The sequence below is a fragment of the Cuculus canorus genome, chromosome 3 (genome assembly GCF_017976375.1).
Source record: "Cuculus canorus isolate bCucCan1 chromosome 3, bCucCan1.pri, whole genome shotgun sequence".
In the NCBI taxonomy this organism is placed as follows: domain Eukaryota; kingdom Metazoa; phylum Chordata; class Aves; order Cuculiformes; family Cuculidae; genus Cuculus; species Cuculus canorus.
Genome location: NC_071403.1, coordinates 92,967,871 through 92,992,623, shown reverse-complemented (window position 1 = coordinate 92,992,623; position 24,753 = coordinate 92,967,871). Strand labels below are relative to the sequence as shown.

The 24,753-nt window shown below is 38.1% G+C and overlaps 1 protein-coding gene across 15 annotated transcripts in view; it reads right to left on the bottom strand.

Moving 5' to 3' along the window:
* The window catches only part of ESRRG (estrogen related receptor gamma), a 400,770-nt gene that overhangs the window by 94,543 nt on the left and 281,474 nt on the right, over positions 1 to 24,753 (bottom strand). For all 15 annotated transcript variants that reach the window (XM_054061956.1, XM_054061966.1, XM_054061959.1 and 12 more), the window contains one exon: positions 22,976 to 23,092. In XM_054061956.1, the coding sequence (XP_053917931.1) occupies positions 22,976 to 23,092 (117 nt within the window). The remainder of the gene's footprint in view (positions 1 to 22,975; positions 23,093 to 24,753) is intronic.

Genomic DNA, 24,753 nt, shown 5'->3' with positions numbered 1-24,753 from the left:
TTAGGCAAAGAATTCTCTCATGTCTCTAATCTTCCATCAATACAGACAAAATCTTTTCCTGTGCAAGTTGGAGAAAAAAAGAGAGATGAGAGGACTTTATGCTCTTTCCACATTGTATTCCCTTCACAAAACCAGTGGTGTACATAGGGCCCAAGTCTGCTACAATCAATGATCTTCAAACTACCTTCAATTTCCTGGCCACAGTGACACCTAGCAGAATTTTTACACTCATGGATCTTAGCTCTGTGTGTGCATCAAAACTGCTGAACAGAGAAAGGATAAAAGTGAGATTAAAAATTACACTCCTTCAGACATGCTGAGCATGGACACCTTCTGTATTTCAGTAACGTGAGACCAATCCACAGGCATTCATGGGTTCTGAACAGGAGCGCCCTAGCTCAGACATCCTTCAGAAAAGAAAGAAAGGAAGGAGCAACATTAAAAAGAAAAGCATTCATGCTCACATAACTAATTTTTGGAACATGAAGAATAAAGGAAAATGTTAGTTAAATAGAAATAGATTACTTATAGACCACGTGACAACCAGTGTGCACCAAGATGATGCTTCTTTTTAAAAGCAATTGAACAATTCTCCTGCACAACTCCTAGCTCATTTGGAGATCCTGTCCTAACCGCTGAAGGCTCTCAGTATCTGGTCAACACAGGGAACAAGCAAGAGAGAAGCACCAACTTGAGACTGTTTCACACAAAGACCATTGTGTAATCCATGGGCTCATGTCGATGCTTCAATTCAAACAAACTGAAACAGAACCGCTTTACAGTTTTTAGAGAAAATGACAATTATCAGCCTTTCTGACTAGAATTGACATTCCAGCAAAAACTGATATGCATTCTATACATATACTACTGATTTAAATTGTGTATGGAAACACTTGGCAGAAATAAGGAAAAAAATCATCTGTTGAGGGACAAAACTAATACTTGTAAGAGGAAAGGGAGAACGAGGAGAGAGAAAAGACATCTTGCAATGCAAGAAGTTCAAGCTATCATTCTCTCAAAGTGCATTCATTCATGACTACAAAATCTAGCGCCTTCTACTTTTGTAGCAACAGTGGATCTCAAATTATTTCATGTATCAAACACATGTTGGAAGAAGAATAACTATGAGGAGAAATCCAGCAGATACCTCACCGTGATGTTGTGCAGCAGTTTAGGACAGAAAGCAACACGAATACTTTACATCACCAAAATTAGAATTTCACATAAGAATCTTTTCCAGAGAAAGAAAAAACTTCAGATTGCACTGCCATAATACACCAAAACATTGGGAGGATGTTTAGAGATGAGAATGAGAAGCTTTTCATTGTTATGAGTCCTGATTATAAAAAAAAAAGGGAAAAAAAAACCCCCACCTCCACATTTATTCCATGGGAAGCCTACCTGTTACAAATTGATGAATGCAGTTTCAGATACACAGAAATATGCAGAAGATACTACAGAATTAACAATTTAATTAATTTATCAAAGTTCCTACAATTCTTTCTTCAAAGAAAGCAAAATAATCAATATTAAGCAAATAAAGTTCACCTGCATCTATCTAAAGCATTTTATTAAATACAAAGCTGAGGATGAGATACTGCAATCGGTTGATGTCCAAGGCTTTCATCTCTGGAGACCTAGGTTCAAAGACTTGCTTAGATGACAAAGAAGCATATTTACAGATGTCAGCAAATGGAATTTGATAGCCGTTTCCGGGAAATACTGACTGTACCTTTCCTTGCATTTGCTAAATATCTACCTTTAGCACTAAAAGCAATCTCTCCCACACATGCTTCCATGAAACAATCGCTTCATACGGCATAATCTACAAGAAGGCTTGCAGGGAGGATCCGGGGAACTACAGGCCTGTCAGTCTGACCTCAGTGCCGGGGAAAGTCATGGAACAGGTAATCTTGAGTGCTATCATGAAGCACATGCAAGAGAACCAGGTGATCAGGCCCAGTCAACATGGGTTTACAAAAGGCAGATCTTGCCAAACTAACCTGATCGCCTTCTATGACAAAATGACTCCACTACTGGATGGGGGAAAGGCTGTGGATGTAGTCTTCTTGGACTTCAGTAAAGCCTTTGACACAGTTTCTCATAGCATTCTGCTTCAGAAACTGTCAGCCTCTGGCCTGGACGGGCGCACACTCTCCTGGGTTGAAAACTGGTTGGATGGCCGGGCCCAGAGAGTGGTGGTCAATGGAGTTAACTCCAGCTGGAGGCCAGTCACAAGTGGAGTTCCTCAGGGCTCAGTACTGGGTCCAGCTCTGTTCAATGTCTTTATCAATGACCTGAATGAAGGCATTGAGTGCACCCTCAGCAAGTTTGCAGATGACACTAAGCTGGGTGGAAGTGTGGATCAGCTGGAGGGTAGGGAGGCTCTGCAAAGGGATCTGAACAGGCTGGACCGCTGGGCTGAGGCCAATGGCACGAGGTTCCACAAGGCCAAATGCCGGGTCCTGCACTTGGGGCACAACAACCCTATGCAGTGCTACAGACTGGGGGAAGAGTGCCTGGAGAGCTGTACAGAGGAGAAGGACCTGGGGGTAATGGTTGACAGCCGACTGAACATGAGCCAGCAGTGTGCCCAGGTGGCCAAGAAGGCCAATGGCATCTTGGCTTGTATCAGAAACGGTGTGACCAGCAGGTCCAGGGAGGTGATTCTCCCTCTGTACTCGGCACTTGTGAGACCGCACCTTGAGTACTGTGTTCAGTTCTGGGCCCCTCACCACAAGAAGGATGTTGAGGCTCTGGAGCGTGTCCAGAGAAGAGCAACGAAGCTGGTGAGGGGGCTGGAGAACAAGTTTTACGAGGAGCGGCTGAGAGAACTGGGGTTGTTTAGCCTGGAGAAGAGGAAGCTGAGGGGAGACCTTATTACTCTCTACAACTACCTGAAAGGAGGTTGTGGAGAGGAGGGAGCTGGGCTCTTCTCCCAAGTGACTGAGGACAGGACAAGGGGGAATGGCCTGAAGCTCCGCCAGGGGAGGTTCAGGCTGGATATCAGAAAAAAATTCTTCACAGAAAGAGTCATCGGGCACTGGAACAGGCTGCCCAGGGAGGTGGTCGAGTCACCTTCCCTGGAGGTGTTCAAGGAACGGGTTGATGAAGTGCTTAGGGACATGGTTTAAGGGAGTGTTAGGAATGGTTGGACTCGATGATCCAGTGGGTCCTTTCCAACCTGGTGATTCTATGACTCTATAATGGGCCACCCCCTTTCATAACAGACATAGGACAGAATAAGCAGGCTTCAGGTCATACCTAATGTACATCACGAGTAGAAACTGCCGGAATTGTCCTACTGGAGCCTTTTCTCCCATCTTCAACTTGCTGATATGATTGCTATCAATATCATGTCACCTGCACATCTTTCAAGGGGACATTAGTGTAATGATTATTTATATGAAAAGAAGTTGTGATTTTACACCCAAAATCTTCATGTTGATGATAATTCTGCTTACCCATGAAATAATGAGTAACAACTTCTGGAAGATAACCACTATACATAGACCTTTGCCGCTGGCAAAACCAGTTTCCAACAGCTTAAAACTTAAGGGAGTCTCAGCTGACCAAACACCTGAATACAAATCCTATTTATATGCAAATACCTATGCAGTGCCTGGACATTTCATATAGCGCACAATTTTAGAGACATTAACTTTGTAGATTTGTTTACTCAGATAAACATCAATTAGATTCAGTTTCCTACTTTCCCCTTTTCCTTCTAAATAAAGACACATCAAAGCCTAAAACAGGCATTTACACCTCTCTCTTTTCAGCATGCAACCCAAAGGTTTCAGTAAAATTTGCAATGTGACTTTACTATAGATGGAGCAATAAAAGAATGTCACTAAAAAAATATAGCAAGTTATGTTGACAATAACACTTTATTCTCTGTAGGGATCATGACTTCAGCATATTGAACATACTTTAAAAAAACCTGAAACACTATATCTCCAATACCAAACCATAAAAGGAAAAAAAAAACCCCTGACTGAATTTTTACATATTTTAATAGACCATTACCTGCATGCAAGGATGAATTTTCCATGATTCTAGAAATATTTCTGTCTTTCATAAAAAGACTCATATTGGTAACCAGGCTGGAAGTGATAGCATAGAAATATACATCTTACTGTTTTCCAATATCTAATGGGCTTTTAAGTCCTATTTTAAAGGTTCAATGGATTCAAAACAAATGACATTAACTTCAACATGTTTGAAGAACTTCTTTTCCCTTCTTTCTTTTAACTGATCCCCAATCTTATGATTCTTTTCTCCTACTGTCTTGTTATTTTACCGTTTCTCTGTGAAAAAAAAATTGCCTTTGTTTTTGGAAAGGAAAACAAAATTAATTCTTTCCAAGAAAGATCATTTTCCCCAAAATTTTCTCATCATCATCTTTTCTAGAGCAGAGATTAATTCTCATTTTATCACTTAAGGAAAAACAGAGACCACCAAAGGAGGACTGTAATATTAATCCATGAATGACTGCAAAGCTAGTTGATTTCCTAGAACTACGCACTGGAAAAATACTACATTGCATTTTTCTGCTGTTCCGTCCAAGTCGTGCCACTGTGATACTCAATTCTGTTTCTTAAAATACCAGGCTTATTTGAGTTTTTACTCTTCTATTCTGCTCCATCTAGTGGATTATTGATTTTTGCAATGAATGCTGCAACAACAGTATTCTAATACACCATGCTGGGTTAGCTTTTAGAGCAAGGGACCATGTTCAAATGACTATTGTTTTGGCTTTAGATGAAACAAATTAACTCACATTCCTGGGTACCTGGATAAAACTATAGGATTCTGGCAGCATGTTCATGCAACATAAATGAGAAAATGGTGTCATTTAATTATATCACTGAAATGAGACTAAGTAAGGAACAGGCCTTGATTATAAGGGACAGGTGGCAAAATTTCTCCTGGTGCTTGCACAATTTACTAGGTCAGTCCTGGGGAAAAACAATATTCCATGCCCACGCTGTTTTGCTAAAACATCGATATCCTCCAGGCTTCATAGCCTAGATTTCAGTTTTCTACCTGCACTTGGTGATAGATAAAATTAAGTTATACACTTCATAAGCTGCTTTATTTGCACAATATGAATAACTTTATTCAACTATGTCTCTTCAGTATGTACATATTTTGGGGTGTTTTTTTCTGTGCAGCACTGTTGGTTACACCATCTTTAAAGACTGCTGTTCGAGACTTCTGCTAACTTTTCAGAAGGATGTTTAAGGTAATAAGAGTTTGATTGATGAGAGGAAAAATTAGGTAATTAGTCCACCCTCATATGCAGCTCATTTCAAATTAATGCCGCTTTTAATGGTAATATTTGTTTTCTTTTGAAAAGCAAATATAAAATTACTTAGCCAACAAAAAACCCCCACATCAACAAATCAATAATACTCATTCATAGAAAGAATCATCAAAACCTAGGATTCAAAGACAATGCTATTTACTTGTCTAGTAAGGTAGGTGTAAGATGTGTGTTCTGTAAAGCAGCATAAGAAGAAAATATTAATTTACTTTCCAAATCACATAAACTTACTAAGATATGCTCATTTTCAACCATGAATCTAGCTGGGTGAGTATTACAAAAGGACCTCTCGCCATTAGAAAATAAAAGTGAATTGAAATATTAAGTCCAGAGCTTTCCAGATAATTGTGGGATTTTTAAATACTTCACATTTGTTTCTAGTTTTGATTTTTTTCTGTAACATCACAGGCAGCTCCAGTAGTTAAGTTATAACTGGTTAAGACTAACTCCAGACTGATTTGCTTTTCGAGATGGTATTGTAATAGTATGCAGCCATATAGCACTTTCTATCAAAGAATCTTGAAGTGTTCTATAAATACTAATTCAATAAGCCTTGCAACATGCCAGTAAGATATCTCTGTATCTATTATATTTTTGCTGGAGGCACACAAAGTCGAAGTGACTTGTTCTGGAATAGAAATTAGTCTTGATTCCAATCTTCTGATTCAACCACCAGAATTACTCTCTCTATGAGAACCTGGCTGCCCCCAGTTCAACAGCAGCTAAAAGACAAAGACTTCTTCCTTGATAATCTGCAGCTGAATACAACTTTTTAGATTAAACATACTGCATTAGTTGAGGTATCTTCATAAGTTTCCTCCTAGAAACAGATGACTTACTTCATCAGAGAAGTAGTAAATGTTTTAAAGATTTCAAGTACACATAGAATTGACTTGATATATTATAACTGGCAAAAGAACAATGTAGTCCTAGGCTCTGTAGTGTTGTAATTCATGAGAGTCACAGCTCTGAATCTGGAAATAGTACTGCAGACTTCATCTTCAGAAGTGACTTCCATTTTTACATTCACAATTTTGCAATCACCATAGTTGTGAGACCAGTGATATGCATTAAGGTAATTGATTGTGCCTTGAAATTAAGTAATCAAATGAGCATCAATTAAGCCTGTAGATGTTTGAAGCCACAGAACTCCAACTAAAATTATTTTTCCTTGCAAAACTCTAAGCAAAATACACTAGGCATCACCCTGGATTCAGAAATCACATCTCTCCCTTCTCACATCCTGTCTTAAGTTGCTCAGGCATAGCACTGGGATTACCAATATATTAGAGAAGGAAGCAACGATGGACACTATTTTGTAGTTGAGGTGTGAAGGTGTGTTCTGAGAATGCTTGCCAGAGCTCCCACGGGACTCAAATGAACATCTTTGGTTCTACAGTTAAAGAGAAGATAACCAGCAAGCTGTTAAGACCTGTAAAAATACAGACATTTCTGTGCTTGCACAGAAGTATGCCACTGTAGAGAGCAACTGAAATTTGAAGGGTGCTATAGAAACTCCAGCAGCATAAACTCCAGCACCCAGGCAAATCAGGAAATCCCATGGTGAGGAATAGCATCTCCCAGGACTGCCACTTTGGATTAAAGCAGATAAATTCCACCTAACTCCCAGCTTCATATAACTATAGTATTTTGGTGGAATCAAGAATCATTTCAAATTGGATTATTGTTACGAATGCAAAATTCCCTGCTAACTCTCTGCTTACATATGTAAAATTCGCTTAATCTCAGGTTATCGTTTAACATTTCAGATTAACATTAAAAGAAAACATTAAAAGAAAACAAAAAATTCTAGCTATTTTAAAGTTACAAAAAAAGGAAAAAAACTGTTAAGGTTGTTTGACTACTAAAACTGAATCTGCAACTACCTACTATTGTGGATAATGTTTGGTGTTCTACTAGTTCCAATGAAACTAATGGGAAAATCCCATCCCATAATAGGTGTTGGCAGTACTGCACCCTGAAATTGTAAAGTCCTGAGGCACAAATCTGTCTATAAAACTCTTGGACATCTGAGATGCTATAAAAATAATAATGCATTCAGCTTTATGCAATTTTCAGCTAAAAATCAGTCAAGCCCTTTTCTCTGCTCTCCCTCCTCCATATAGTTACTATAGAAATTTTGTTCTGTTAGGGTAACGTATATTTTTAAAGCAAAATTTCAACAGGAACCAATTTTTATGGCCTACTAATAAACCCTTTAAAACAGGGATTTATAATGGAAACAGTGACGGACCCTTAACTACAGTGTATGCAACTATAATAAAAAGAATTAATGTAGTCAATTTGTACTACTGTTCTCAGAACAAAAAAAACCTCTATTTTAACTGCAATCCTTTCAACAGCTGATTGGCAAGCCTGTCCATTTCTAGTCTGCAGTGTTGTCAGTTGTCTTCAACATGATAATGAGCCTGTCACCATATTCAAATAGCCCTGTGACAGCATGTTTTGTGAGCATGACGTCCACTGCAAAGGGTCTGTCAAAAAGCACCTTTCAGAAAATGAAAAGAGAATGCTTTTCTGATGATAAATCTAATTTCTTCATAGCTAAGAGAGTGAGATTTTTCATCTGATTTTGTCAGTGTTGTGTCGCACTTGTGTCTTCAGATAATCCTGCATTCTGCTGCATAAAATTTTAAAGTTACCTGTAAAGACAGAGGCAGAAATAATAATCTTTTTTTTTGAGTTCACTGGAGGCTTTGCACAAAACCGCAGTACTGCTGCCTTTCCATCAAATTAAAACTGGAGGGGGGAGGGAATGGCATGGGAGGTTAGCTTGTTACCAGAAGCAAATAAGGCTCACAGTAAAGATCTCAAAGTCTACACACTTCATTCGTTAGGGTCTTCACTCTTTCTCAAACAGCCTATTAAAAAATCTCCCTTGCTCTGTGTGGTCCTAGTTAAGTATGACCAGGTTGCATGAAATTCTCTGGCTTTCAGATCAAGGCAGGCAGAGCTCTCAAGTACTGTTATGATTCAAGACTGTCATACAGACTCCAGCACTATGTATTCCACGTCCAGTTGCCACCAGTGGTGCTTGTCAGCTGGGGAAAATTTCAGACGGGAAAATTTAAAATATTTTGGCAACACAGATTCCTTCGCTTGTGTGTAAGCATTGTGCATTAATATCAACAGGAATTATGCAGGTGTTTGAAATAGTGTGTTCAGTGTCCCCTGTGGACAAAAGCTGGCCTCAATTTGACTTCATCTTTTAGGATTTTCATTAGTAGCTGATTGAGGAATCCACATATAAAGGGAAATGTAATAAGGAGAGATATAAAACACCACACACATGACTTTTACTAAGCAACTCTTTTCTCTTTGTATTAGGCTAAATACTCTAAGAGTGGGATATTATTGCCTATGTCACAATAGTGCTATAAAACTCAATATAAACTTTACCTGAAAAAACTGTAGACAAGTTCATGACACATTCACTAAAGAAAAATCACGTTGCACATGCCCAATGTTTTTCAAAGTTGTTAAACAAGTTTGGTTCCTTAAATATTTGTCAAAAACAGCGAGTGTTAGGATACCAAAGGTAGATTTCCTCTGCTAACTACTGACTAGTATTAAAAATAAGTATTAGTATAGAGCTATTGGTACTATCTAGTGTTCTAATGGGAAGTAAGAACATGAGTTTGCCAGTGATATAAAGCTACAGACTAAAGGCTCTACCAGCAAGAATCTGATAGAATTTGATAGACAGATACTACAGGTGCAAAGGCAAAGCTGAAGTTCATCACCTTCAACATTTGACACTGAAAGGACTTGCACTGCTTTTGCCTTACAACCTCGATTTTTTTCTTCTGTTTACGTATATGGAGAAATATACTCATTTATTCTGCCTATAATTCATGATTAAAACTAAGAGTGAATAAGAAATTTAATTAATTCAGGTCTAAGAAGCTGAAACCGACAATTTAACTGACAGCCAATTTTTTGTGTGTTAGTAAAAGGAGAACTTCATATAGAAGAGCCGCATTTTAAATTTGGGATGTTCAACATTGTATTCAATATGTGACAGTGTAGTTCAATACACCTGTAAATGAATAAATTACAAAGGAAGGATTTTTAAATATTTAAGTCAGGGCAAGTAAGTACTACATAGCTTTAGACTGCACAAATGGACAATCAACATTAAACCTGACTGATTTTTAAATTCTTCGTTGCTCTGCTGGAGTGAAGCATTACAAGGCCAAAAACTAGAGCTGTAGACAGCTGGCTTTGTACACTACCGGTTTCTCCCTCAATTTTCAAGCCATTCATTTCTTTGGGGAAGGAAGGGGAGCAAAGGAAGGGAGGGAAGGGAGCGAGGAAGGGAGGAAGGAAGCGAGAGAGAGAGAGAGAAAGGAAAAAAGAAATCTAAACTAGACCACACAAACACACAAAGCAAGCTTGGGTCTCTAGGACTTTCATTGTCTCAGGGAGTCATCACCACCCTGAATCCTCATTAAAGCTGAAGAGATGCTGGAAACAGCATTAAAATGAATGCAAACCATTTGCCGCAATCTTCTGCTAACACCATCGCCAAATGAAGGCAGGCATTGCATAATCCAGGCAGCTAGAGCTCCTGACAGGTGGATGATTTATGCTCATAGTCGGAAGAATCGGAGAGCCTGCAGAGGACACAGCGTGAGCAAGGTGGTGGCGAGACAGATGCTCTCAGTGGGCTTGCAGAGGCTGGCAGGCTCCAGCTAGTTCAGGTGCAACTTGAACACTTTAGTACTGAACTCATATTGCCTAGATTCCAACACAGCAAGATACCATTTACAATATTATGTACAGTAGATATACTATCAAACATATCTGTCTGCTATTTATCTCTCTCTATTTGTGTATACACACACATTTTTTTGCAGTTCAGCTTACTGTGTTTCTGCTCCCATTGTGTGTGCATGTTCTCCATCGAAAATGAAAGGGCATATTAGGACAAATTCTGCATTTATAGCCATGCAGCATAAGTGAAACCACCAGAGTTGAACAGATGTAAGTGGGGGAAGAATTTGGCTCTAGCTTTCAGAGAACAGGGACAGAACTGGGATACTGAAAATCCTTTCAGTGTTTTAGGCGTGTTTGAAAGCTAGGTAAGAAAATTACAGGAAGAAAAGTGAAAACATCCACAGATCCAAATGTACTGGGGTATTATAGTCACTTACATATCTGTAAAAACACAGGAAATGTCACAATCACATTGTTCTGCAGAAAATGCATATTAGCAAAATATAATGAAAATTACACTTCTGTCATCTACTTATTTAATCTTTCAAGGCAATGAGTTCTTCTGTGTTACTCAGAGGTATCTAAAAATTCCATACAAAATTGCAACATCATTTCCAACTGCATAATTCAGCTTCCCATTCAAAAAGGAAGTCCATAATAGATCTGAGGGTTTGCACTTTGTCTACTGTTCTGTAAGCAAGAGATCACACATACAATATATTATATCCATTTGTGTCACACAACTATATGTTCATCTACTCTGTAATACAAGGTGAAGCCAGAACTAAATTATTCTACCTTAAGCATATCAACAAAATAAAAAACTCACCTCCTTCATATCAGACCTGCAACATTTTCAAATGAAAACTGTCATTTAATTAAGTACGTAGTTTTCAGGGGCAACCAAAGAGTTAAAGCATTCAAATGTGCACACTGCAGGTTATCTGGGTTGAATCTGGGACTTTGCTGACTCTCAACTCCTTTCCACTTTAACAGATGGGGTCAAAGGTGGAACTGCAGATGAGAATTAAAGACACATACATCCCTTTAATCAGATAACACATTCAAAGACTTGCAAATTCCCAAGAAGCCACTTTACAGGCACGTGTCACAGGCTATTCCGTAAAGGGGGAAGGAACTTGGAGACAAGGGAAAGAGGACTTATTTCAGCTAACCAGCATTTAAAAAGGCAGGAAATTAGAGAAAACAAATGGGAGCAAAATCAGATGGATTGCTAGCATTCAGAACGCTTTCTGATTGCACGCATCTCCCTAGAGAGGAACTCCAACATTTGAAGCCTTCACATTCTGCATCTAAATGCTTTTTCTAACTTCATTAAGCAGTCATGTTTAAGAATACTTCATAACAAGTATTTTAATTAGAGATGAACTGAAATATCTTGCCAGTATCGGTATCTCCAGCAATACCGTAATGCCTAGAAGAAAATACGGTCATTCAGTCTGACTAGTACTCACAAAATAGTGCAGGTCAGGTAACGAGAACCTCAGGGAATTAATGATTCTCTATCCTATCTGGCCAGAAAAAGACTACCTGGAGGAGAGGATATGTGCTTGCAACAACTACTTTCTCATCAGCATTCCTCTTATACAATTGTGGTATGAAGAGGAAAGAGAATAGAAAATCATGAAAATAAGAGAAGATAAAAAGAGTAGAAGAATCTTAAGTTACCTTATCCAGTCTGTGGCTTTGTTCCAATTACTGCATTCCTTTGCATCTCACCCATGACCAAGCAATGGGGTATGCAGTGCACTCTGTCAGATGAAAAGCACCAGTAAAGACTACACCTGTACACACCAGACTTGAAGGTGTTCCAATTTGTCTTTTTGTCTGGAATACAGTCAGAGATTCCTATTTTGGGGTAACATTCTTCAGGGCTACTGAAAAGGAGGAGCCTATTCAGTCCTTTATAATGTGATCATTACACTTGGAGCTTCCCTCAGACTGATCCTTCACATGAGGTATAAATTAGCAAACTTCTCCAGTACATCTTTGAGCAAGAACTCACAAAAGAAATACATTTAAACTAGTATTTTATGAAAAGAAGTATATGAAAGTATATGAAAAGAAACTGAAAAGCTGTTTAGCTTTCTATTTCTTCAGGTAAACATTCGTTTTCCTATTTCAATATTTAGCAGTCTAATAGGTCTTGAAACTGGAAACTCAAGAGCTTTCATTTTAAACGTTTGACAGGGAAACCAGCAAGTGGCTCATGAACTTAAAAATCAGTTCAGAACAAGACCTCCTCTAACATACAATAATCATGGGCAGGTACTCTCAATCTGGATCTAAACTGTATTTATGGTATCTCTTAAGCCATCTTACCTTAACTGATTCCACAAACTACATGCAGAAATGCAGTAGTTCTGATGACTTATGGAAAACATGTCCTCTCCTGATGTTTCAGTGGATAACTTTTGAGACTGGCCACACAATGAAATCTAAAATGCCCATTTCTTAGGCTTTCATTGAAGTACAGTTAATATGAAAATGAGATAGAACTTAAGAAACGTAGACACTGGACAACACTGTAAACCCAATTTGTCAGGCTGTCACAAAAAAAAAACCCAAAAACATGTGGTTGTACAACTGTTTAACAAATGATATAAGACCAATCTGTTGATTGATTCAGACCACAAGGAAAGACGTGGCCCATCTGGAAACACTTTCTTCAGTCACCCACCCATGGGACTGAAAAGAAATATTAGAAAAAGACAAAGGGCAATGGTGATGCAATAGTTAATTTTGATACGGCTGACTAAAAATGACAAGAACAACACTGCTGTATGGACTACCTCTTGCCTAGATAAAGGAAAGTAAAGTAGGAGACAAAAGACAAGGATGATGGTCTTCCATTATTTAGTAATTCCTAGGGTCTGCATGTGCTCAGCATGCAGCATCTTACCAACACTGTCTTGTTAGTCAAGCACTTCTGCTGCAAAACATATGCAACACACCAACAATTCTGCTGCTGAGGGCACAGACTGGAGTTAAGCTCATTATAGAAAAGAATCACACAGACTTTCTTTTAGAAAGCATTTTAACTATTTTAATAATTAACTGGTTAAACATGGACTGCAGTAAGATCCTATGCAAGCAAGTTGTACAGAGCGTTGATTTTGGACCTGCTGAACCGAAACTGTAAATCAAATTGACATCTGATCTTGTATCTGATGATCCTGAGAACTAAAATCAGATACTTAAGAAGAGAAAGAGAGATTCACATATTAACTTTGTCGGCACAATAAAGAGCAAACAGGAAAATATTGATATTATTCAGTAAGTGAATATATTTAACATAGCTTGTGTTTGACTTTCTCCAGAATCATTAATCTCATAAAAGACTACTGAGGCTTAAAATAAAGCTATGTTATTCATTTATAAAGATTAATAGCTATATTAAATCAATCATATGAGGGAAAGAGACTCTTCCATTATTTTCCTTTTCTGTCATACAAATACTCAAAGAAACTTAAAAGAAAGGAAAAGAAGAAAAAAATGAAAGGCTGGTTAGATGAGCTCTATTACCACAATAGCTAGCAAGCATGGTGAAATTCCACATAATGTCAATTCACTGCTGAAGATGACATTTTTTTTCCAATTTCAGACTGTTGACTTTCAGCTACAAGAGCCACATTACAAACTGCAAATGAAATAACATTCCAGCCTCACATAGATACTCCGTGAGTAAAAGCGACAAAGACTCATCACCAGTAAAAATAACACCAGCTTAAAAACAGACAATGACTTGACCAGAGAGAAGACTATGGCTTAGTAGCATTAATATCCCAACAAACCATGTTGACTTGAACCTCTTTTTTTGTAGGACAACAGAGATTCAGATGTGTGAAATATTGAAGGGACATAACTACAGGCTGTCAAAGGTAACAACTGCGGATGGTAATTTTGGTGCTTCTCAGCATGTTCCTTGCTTTGACTGAATGAAGACAACCAAGAGAGTTACCTAGTCTTCAAGCTCCTTGGTGCCAATCTATCCCAAGCAGCAAAAGAGTACCTCTGTCAGTTTAGCAGCACCTACATCTTTTCAGCACTTCACCCCAAATAATCCCACCAAGCATCCTGTTATGTCTATTAAGACTTTACAGATTAAAGTTTTATTGAGGAGATGCAAGTGCTGCCCAAGTAAGGGCTAAGTAAAAATGAAAAAGGAGTTGGCACCAAAGTGGCATTTTAGAGATATGCATATGCATCCTTGCTAAATGCACCCTCTATCTGAGATGATAAACTATTCTCCTCAAGCAGAGGATGTGCAAATATCTGCACAGCAGAAACAGAAAACTGAAGAATACAAGTAACATTAATGACACTTTTTACAAAATGACCCCTATTTAATTTTGGGCAGGACCCATGTATAAGAGCTCAAGAACTCTGCAATAAATGGCAGTGCCAAATTGATGTATGTGTTTATGGGTGGCAGAGACCAAGAATGAAAAGCAGCTATTTGTTTAGGAGCTCCTGGGAAAAGATGCCATATCTTACACAGTCTTATATCCTTCAGATTTGTCTCTACCTTCCCTTATCCTTATATTGCAGTCGCTGTACTTTCAGTGTATAAGCAGATGTTCACAGTGGCTAAACCCACTGAATATCTTCTTTTAAAAACAAATAATAATTTATACAGAATTAGAAAAATACTGCTTCCTTGTTTTAGGATCAAAGAAATATGACAAATGAAGATGTCCAGTTAACAAACTCACACTATACTAATATTTCATCATCACCAAGTGATTAATTTTTAAGGGTATTCCAATTTAAGTAAACTTGTGAAACTGAAGAACTTACTCCTCCTAATTCTGAGGAAGCAATAGGTAAAAAACCCTATGCACTAAAAAAACTGTGCACTAAAAAAAACACAGTATATTTTAATCCCATTCAAAATCTTTCAAACTCATTATTTTGAATAACAAACTACAAAGTAACTACAGGCCAAAGGCATTCTTTGATGCTGACCTGACCCTGCAAACAACTACAGTCACTGGGATTCTCACTAGTGACCACTGAGGGAGCAGAAACAAGCCTAACACCTAACCTCAAGGAGGCTGCAGATGAGTGCATCAGCAAATAATTTTGATCCCAGATCTGCAGCCTCTAACGTCAAAAAAAGTACATTCAAAACTCTGTGAAAAGACAAGAAATGTAAATAGTTCTCAAACACAGATGTATAAACTATACAGCTTTCTCTACATTCACTTCATATTGCCTCTTTTATTGAAGTGGAATATTCATATAAGGGGACAACTGTAAAACAAAACTGTATTTAGATAGAGAAAAATTTAGTTTAAAGACCAAGTCCAATGACTTGCTGAAACTTCTCTGTTTCATTCCCAATGAGATTACGGGGACCAAAAACATTCAGAGACCAAACATATATCAGACTAGGACTACACTGCTACACAAGCAGTGTGAGAACTTCGATAGCCAATCTTAGCTGTAGGTACTTTTGTGTGATTTCTAAACCCAGAAAGAATAGCCACATCTCTGATATTTCCTTTGTCTTGAGTATTTTTTTAATGGATGAATAGAAATGATAGTTTCTTGAGCTCACTATAAGCACTAACCTGCAGTTGAATAGTTTGTCCCTCCTCATCAGTTACAGAGTGTGGATAGTCATGAGCAGTGTTTTAGGGCAGACAAATTGGGCTGTCAGTTCTAATGTGTGAACTGGGCTATCAGGCCACATTTTGGTTAGGAGGAAAGAGGCCTACTTATGAACACCAACAACACTTAGAGATTAGTTTCTATTGTTTCCAAAGAGATTTAACAGGTCCCAGTATATATTAAACCCAGCACAGTTTGAATGAAAGAATGAAAATGACAGCAAGGGGGAAGGAAAAGAGGAGAAGAAAGAAAAAAAAAAAAAGGAAAGGTAAGGGAGAAATTGAAGGGAGGAAGGCAAGAAGGTGGGAAGAAATGGGGAAAGGGGAAGGGAAAAGAGGAAGGGGTCAGAGAAAAGGGCGAACTGGGAGGAAGAAAGGGGGAAAGGGGAGACAAAGGGAAAAGAAGAGGAAAAGAAACATATTCAGAAGAGACTTCAACAGAAGAAACACTGTGCTATCTGTTCATGTTATAACACAGGAGCTTTGTTTAACATCCTGCATTAATGACTCAGCTCCTTAAGCGTAATATTACAACAGAAAGCATAAGAAATATCACTGAGGTCAATGCCACTCTATTACTGTCATCCTGTATAAAAGTATTTTCTTTGAATACTATTAATGGTTTCTCCTTCCCTTTGTTCTGATTTCTAAAGGTAGCAGAAACTAAAACTTCCTCCACAACAATTTCTGCTTTTTTCTTGGCAGACTAATGGCATTAGACTTGCTAGAGAAACCTACCTTGGCAATGTCTTACGCACAGGTCTTCTCAAAGGAGATGTTGTTAAGAGGAATCCTATTAAGCAGGCTTTTCCGCTAGCCTCAAAACATAGGTGACAACAGATTTTTAGTCATAAAGTGGATTATTTAGTTTTATTTATTATTTTGAGAGAGAATCTATTAATCTGCTCCTATGCATATCATGCACGTCTTTACATAAGAGTAAACTCAAGCTGCCTATTCTCCTTGCTGTATCGGATTCATTTTCATAGACTGTCAAAACCAGAAAGGATCAATATGATAATTTAATCCGATCTGCTGCTTAACACAAGCCAAAGATGTTCATACGGTAATCTCTGCATAATAAACTCAGTAATTTATTCTTTAAAATACACAAACGCCTCTGAAAAATCTATTCTTATATTTAAATTAATGAAATTTAAATTTTGCAAAGCAAAAGTACTTCTAGAGAACCTCAATTTTAGCATGTTAAGAAAGCCTTTCACTAATATGTAATAATCTGTGGGTTCATTACAGTACTGTATCCACCTAAAACACTCAAGCATTTAAAAAACTGTCAGTAATTGCTTTTATTCATATCAATGCTGAAGGAGAAAACTTAAAACAGAATTCTTTAAACACATGGCAGTTTGACTGCTGCCTTAACACTGCCCTAGGGATGCTGAAGTCACTTTGAGGGATTGTATGAAACGTTTTAAAACCAACCAAAATATCTTAATGAATGAGAAATGTTAAAGGCTACACAGTGAGGAGTGCAAATACAACGCACTGACTGTATTACAGTGGTCAGGAGGGTTTACGCTGAAGTCAGTACTTCAGATGATAAGCCCGAAAAGTTTCTATTCATTTTCAGAGCCTGGATAACAGCAAACATACTAGCAACAGTAAAGATTCACAGACATAAAAAGGTATATTGCCAGCTTCCCTGAAGAATAGATTGCTAAATCTGTCAAATGAACAGCAATCTAACATAGTTCCACCCGCTTCCATTAATACTAGGTGAGGATCTGGCCTCTGATTTTAAATAGCTGGCCTTCTGACACTCTATCTATTCTAACTGGGTATAAAGTGACTGATGATACTTTTTAAAGGCCATTCATTCATAAGGAATACACAAAAATACTTACATGAAGCAACCCAAAGTTTCTGAAATTTCATTGTGGTATAACTTACTTTCAGAAATAAACTTAAATTTCCTTCCTTACCACTAGCTTACGAACTACTTTCTGAAATAACAAGCAACACAGATCACTCACTACAAACAACACATAAAAAAATTCTAAAAACATCCAGCTATCAGAGATGAGAAATATATGGGAGATGTTTGTGTGTCAACAGTTCTGTAAGAAGTATGAGCTAACACTGCTCAGAATTACAAGATTTAAGACAGTATATAATATTTCAGATGGTCTGAAACCTGCATTACTGCCAACATGTTCCACTCTGAATCATAATTTTTAAACTTGCTACAACAGAGGGACAAACAAACCTGATGCTACGGCTTTTCCACGGAGAAAACTGAAACACACGGAATAACCTCTTGAAAAAATAGTTATTTGAAGCGAAAAGTAATTTTATTTCGCAATAATTACTCCAGTGGAATTATTTCACATGGGCAACTCTTCAAAGCAAGATCTGTGGTATAATAAATCCAGAATAATTATTTTCTGTCACAGAGACATCCTAGTAAGCAGTCCCATAGATAGTACCAAAATGTGTGTAGTACTAACAGAAGACAAAAGTAGAATTCAAACAGATTGACTAGCAATAGAAAAAAACAAAGTCAGATATCTACTCATGATTTCCCATATCAACTTTCACAGTTTTACATCCAATTTTCCTTCTTTGAAAAGAAAACAAATCAACCCTTTTTTTGAACTCCAACTAGCTGCATAAGAAGAAAAACAGCTAACACACCCAGTCTTGGACATTAACACAGATTGAGTTTTACCAGTTGAAGAAAATTAACCATTGGCTTCCGGAGTGTTTGAAAGGCCAAACTTAAAAGACTGACTATAAACCAACAGAACCGAAATGTTGTAGAAGTGTTTGTTTAAATAGGGCAGATTGCTGTCATGTCACCCCCACACCCCCACTCTCTTTTATCAATTACAATATTATTTAAAGAAAACACTAAGCAAACATTTGAAAAGGTTCTCCCTAGATACAGACAAATCTTTACGTTGTTTCATATGCTCTTGTGAACCTGCAAGGATCCACCAAAATATAAGCACAGTCAAAAAAATTGTATTTCAGGAGAAGAACCAACTATGTTCCTTGAAAACCTGATTTTTCGTAATACTGACACATGAAATTAAAAATAGAAATATGTAAAATTTCCTCTTTAAGTGTATTCTGCTGTGCTGCTAATAACCATTACCTAAGAAAGTAAATGAAAATATGATATTTTGGGGGTGCTGGTTGACAGCCGACTGAACATGAGCCAGCAGTGTGCCCAGGTGGCCAAGAAGGCCAATGGCATCTTGGCTTGTATCAGAAATGGGGTCACCAGCAGGTCCAGGGAGGTTATTCTCCCTCTGTACTCGGCACTGGTGAGACCGCACCTCGAATACTGTGTTCAGTTCTGGGCCCGTCACCACAAGAAGGATGTTGAGGCTCTGGAGCGTGTCCAGAGAAGAGCAACAAAGCTGGTGAGGGGGCTGGAGAACAAGTCTTATGAGGAGCGGCTGAGAGAGCTGGGGTTGTTTAGCCTTGAGAAGAGGAGGCTGAGGGGAGACCTTATTACTCTCTACAACTACCTGAAAGGAGGTTGTGGAGAGGAGGGAGCTGGGCTCTTCTCCCAAGTGACAGGGGACAGGACTAGAGGGAATGGCCTGAAGCTCCGTCAGGGGAGGTTCAGGTTGGATATCAGAAAAAAATTCTTCACAGTAAGAGTCATTGGGTACTGGAACAGGCTGCCCAGGGAGGTGGTCGAGTCGCCTTCCCTGGAGGTGTTTAAGGAACGGGTGGATGAAGTACTTAAGGACATGGTTTAGGGAGTGTTAGGAACGGTTGGACTCGATGATCCAATGGGTCCTTTCCAACCTTGTGATTCTGTGATTCTGTGACACCCTCGTGTTCGTTATGTCCTTAAAAGTTCATCAGCATCTGCTGAATGCTTCAATATTCAAAAGACATCCATACACGTAGACTTATGTTTTCAAAATAACAGTCCATGTGCTAAATCAAAATGAAGCGTTCCTCTGGATCAGCCTGTAGTAACTGTCTTGTGCTGCTCAACAGGAGATGCAGATTCAGATCTAGGACTTCAATCCTACTCCAGCTCAGCCCAGTATGACATTGCTTTACCCTTCGTTGTCTAGCTTCTGCCCTATGACTTATAAATTGCTAAGAATCTTGATCTGGGTGTTGCTGCCTGTGTCCCACTGACATCCTTGAGAATACACACAGAAATTTCCCAATTCGTGCTCTATTACAGGCGACCATAAACCCAATTCCCTCTCAGGGTCAGATTCCAACACGTAGCCCAAAAATCCTAACGCTAGCTTTCTCACAGAAACACCAGATGTTTGATGAAAAACACCATTATCTTCCTACAATAAAAGATTTGACTTGCATCTGCCATAAGAGAAGCCACTCTGTGTATTTGCTATAAGTGCATTTTGGATCTTGCTCTAACAGGTAAAATGAAACTCAGGATCTTTTCCCAGGCACTGAGATTTCTATCATGACTTTTACAAGACAACTCAGAAAACCGCAATGTAATAAAGTCCTTCCAAATATGAAGGTAAGCATAATAATAATAATAATAATAATAATAATAATAATAATAATAGTTTCACTTCAGATTAAATTTAAAAACTGTTTGTTAAGAAAAATTTCTAGAAAAAAAATCCCCACTAACAGGAGAAGATTTCTGGAGAAGTTGCACACTGGCAGATGTGCAGAAGTACCTGTAAGGAATATGATGCTCCTCTCAAAGCTGCTTAAACTTGATTTTATTTCAGGCCTGCAACTAAATTTTTTTGTAAATAGATTTAGGCTGTCAATTTCCAGGCATGCTGTGCCATCAGCATGTAGAGACTGCTGTGACAAACGTGGAGGCTGCAGCAGCAAATTTTATTATAAACTGGTAATTGAATTGAACAGGTTTACATTTGAATAGATTTACTGCAGCATGATCTCTGACATGCTGCATGGGACTGAAATCCTTGTCTGTACATAAAGAAACATTTAAGATACAGCAGGAATTAGTTCAGCTCAGAGTAAACCCATGCTAATCAATAAATTTACACCACCCTACACATGAAAGGAATAAGTATATAATCTTTCTTCATTCTGTGCATAAAAAATGTGGTCAAAGCCGAACACTCATCTCCAGACTTTCCCTTCTACAAGAACAAAAGAAAAAAATAATCTCTATTCCAAGTAAAGTCCTTAAAAATGTACAATGAATCAATATGGTTTCAAAACTAAAAGTGGCCACTAAAGCAGGAAAGAAAACAGAAAAACCCTCTTAGGTTCCTTTTAGGTTGTCCTATCAGGTGGTAGGTAAGCAATACCAGAAAAGCTAACTTTCCCCCAGATGAAAAGACAATAATTAAAACTGAGTAGAAATCTTCTTGTGTTTTGACAGAAAAAATTGCAGAATAAGAGTGGAAGAACTGTGATGTGCCCAGGAGTGGGCCTAACAAAGGAACTTTCTTTTCAAAGGTAGTACTTATTTTGTCACTGTAGAACTTCCAGAAAAAGAGACGTACTTTTTCGGTAGGCTAATTCTGATCGAGGAAACTTGAGGAAGTGATTTGCATCCATGGACAATGATCATTCATACAAAAAAATCTAATTCATAATGTGCTTCTGAATCATCTAATTTATCTCAGTTACCAAAAACCACATGCAGAAACATAGTAAATTTGTGCACAACTTTGGTAACTGAATTAATTACTCATTTATAGAAGAGTCACTAATTTCCTCATGCAGCCCCAGGAGCTGCACACAGACAAGATTTCTAAACATGTATGGTAATGGATGTGCAATGGTTCCACCAAAGTTTAAAAGAAAACGTCAGACCAATTCACCTGTATGTACTCTTGGTAGCACTGTTTCATTTCCAAAGAAGTTGCTTAATATATGTTAGTTTACTAGTGATACCGAGTCTTACTGAATTAAAAAGATAAGAGCACAGCTCCTTTCAAAAGGTGCCATACTCAGACATTGCTTTCTTTCTACAGTTTATCTAAGCATCACAATTTAACCCTTAAGTAACTGTTCCCAGTGGTCAGTTATGTGAGGATTTTGGCAAGTAAAGAACCCTCCCATTGCCACTGGAAGAGACGGTCAAATCCTGCCATTCTTACTGAAGCAAAATCCCCATTGAATCTGACAGGAGTTTTGCTCAAGTAAGACTAAGGACAGCAGGATTTGGCTCACAGGATCATAGCATCTGCCAAAGCAGTTGCACAGAACAAGGTTTATTCTTAGTAAGTATAATCCAATAAGAATATGTCTGTAGGTGCGTGATAGGCCTAATTTGTCCATCATCTCTCCACTGGTCTACGTTGTTCCTGGATTTTACCTTGATAGCTGTGTAAACCTGTTTTAAATTGCTATCAAATGATTTGCAAAAAGTCAGCCATTATTAAAGCCAACTTTTTGAGCACTGACAAGGCAAAGTTGCACAGGACAATTTTAAAGTGGTTGTTTAACACAAAGTAGTCTCCACTGGAGATAATATTTAGAAAACATTACATTGATTTTATTTTAAAAGGTTACCTAGCTCAGAAGTCCTCGACATCTTCTGTTATTCTTTCTCAGTATAACAAGGCACTACAATAATAACGTGTACAATACATGCATATAGAAGTATATTTTCCATATACTTTAACAGCAATAGAAGTACGTAGCAGGCTATGGAGATTTAAAGAATTGCCACTTTCTGTAACATAGATGAATCAGGTTCCAGATGAGATAGCACTGTTTCCTGGAAACATTTTCGTATATTTTCCTCTTATTAAATATCTTGAAAATGTAACTGATGAATTAAAATACTCAATATATACTTACAGTGAGGGGCGGGGGTTCTAACGCACTTAAAAAAAGGCGGGGGGAGGAATGGATTCTCCTCTTCTGTATGCCACTATTTGCTTCAGTGTAACTAGAGGAACTTCAGGAGACATACTCAATATTTACACTAATTTAACTGAGAAGTAAACCTTTTGTTTGTCCTGATGAAATGAAGACTGGGTAAAAACAGGGAAAAGAAGGCACATTGTGTACTTCTGCCAGAAAGAAATCTTTGAGAACTCATGATCACAAAGTGTTAAGGAAAATGAGGGGGTATATTTTGCTGTACTATATGCAGACAGAAGTATTCCAGAGAAGAACAACTCTATGTAGATACATCACGATTCCATATCTCAGGAACAGACTGTCAGCAAAAGCAAGTATACATGAAAATTGCCTTTACAATAATGGATTAGAACACTTACCGATCTCTCTTCTCTCCTGACTGCCCTACAATTGTTGCATGCATTTGCAGAGAGATATATATTGACTTGATCGGTCTTACCTTCTTTCAGCATGCCAACTTTTAGACACTTCATGAAGCGGCAAGCTTGGCAAGACTTGCGTCTGCGCTTTGTGATTTCACATTCATTTGTTGCTGGGCAGCTGTATTCTATGTTACCTGTGAAAGAGAGTACAGGAAAAGAGAGGTATTCAGAATCTCTGATTAACCAACACAATGAGTATATGAACTACTCATACAATTGCTGTTGTTTCATTTTTGGACTATATCAATAGTAAATAGTGCTACAGAAACAGAAAACCTTTCAAGTAAAAATGAAAAGCTGAGTTAAAGGATAAGCTTTTCTTTCTCTTTTCTTAAAGCTAGACAGCTGCATGAAAAAAAATAAAAATACAAAATCACAATGAATTTGAGTCTGTGTCTGGCTCCAAACACAGTCACTAGTAAAATCTTTCACATAGGTTATTCTTGTTGGGAGGAGGAGGAAATTTTGTCATTTATTGTCTGTACCAAGACAACATGCTCAGGATTCTGGCCCAAGTACTCTTTGTTTCCTTTTTCCTCCACCAATTTTATCAGTCTTTCTTTGTCTAGAATACAAAAAGAAGACTGTTGTGCTTTATTGCACAATCAACTCTAACAGCTACTACAGAGTTTCACCCTTCTTCCACAACAGCATGCACAGTGTACCAGGCAGGGCTCACCGGCATTGCTATCATCACATCTAGCACAACCTATGGCTGCCAAGTCCCATCTCTCAGCCAGGACATCTCCCCTTCTCTCTACACTTTGTAGACAGAGTTCTTATACTTAGAGGCACCCGAAACAGGATCATTCCTACCAAGTTGTCAGAATAACAAAAACTGGGAGACACGATCACCTTTGCCTCTCTCAACTCTCCTTAAGGCCTAGAATAAGCTGGATCCAGAAATGTAAGCCACTCTTGAGCAAAGCACTGTTTTCAAGAGGTCTTTTTTGTTACTGCTTAGTACGTATTATTTATCCTCAAAAATAAGAAAAAAAAAAATCCTGAAAGTTAATGTGTAAAATATATATGAGTAATTTTCTTCACATCTTTGAGTATCCAAGTCAAAGTGCGAGAACATCTTATCTTTTACCCTACTACCACTGCACTTCTGATTAAACAGCTTAGTTCAGCTTATTAATCTGCCCATCCATGCATCCTACTGCCCATGACCAGATTAGTATGACAGACTTTGCAGCAGTCAGAAATTTCACCAGGAAACTGATCTTCCCCATCAGTCTGTCACGCCTTGCTTTAAAGGTATTTCTTTATTTTCTAACCCTTTCCCCCTGTGATTAAGTGCATTAGTATCTTAATGAAAATGCATTCTGTTTATTGCCCTCTTGGGAAGCAAGAGGTCATCACACCAAATGCATAAATTGTCATCAGAGACAGTCCGAGCATAATTGCAATTTTGCTGCTCCATGTTTGCTGCACTCAGGGTCCGTCAAAGTCCCCTGAAACATGCACAGGTTCTAATAATTAGCATAGACTGTGCCTGGGACCACAGCATTGATGAAATATTTCAGAGTTAATCACACTTTGTAAACACTGATTTATATTGACTACCTTTCTCCAGACTGATGTCTCCTCATTAAATATCACATTAGTGGATTGCAGGATTGCACAAAGACTCAAATGCTGAGCAACTGCTAATTCAACAGGAAGCAATACTTAAACCACTTACATCTATTGAAAATTGGTTAACTATTTATGATAAAGGAGGTCTTCATGGTGCAATGTATATTCTGCCAATACAACCAGCGTACTTTGCACAACCTCTCCAGGCTTTTGT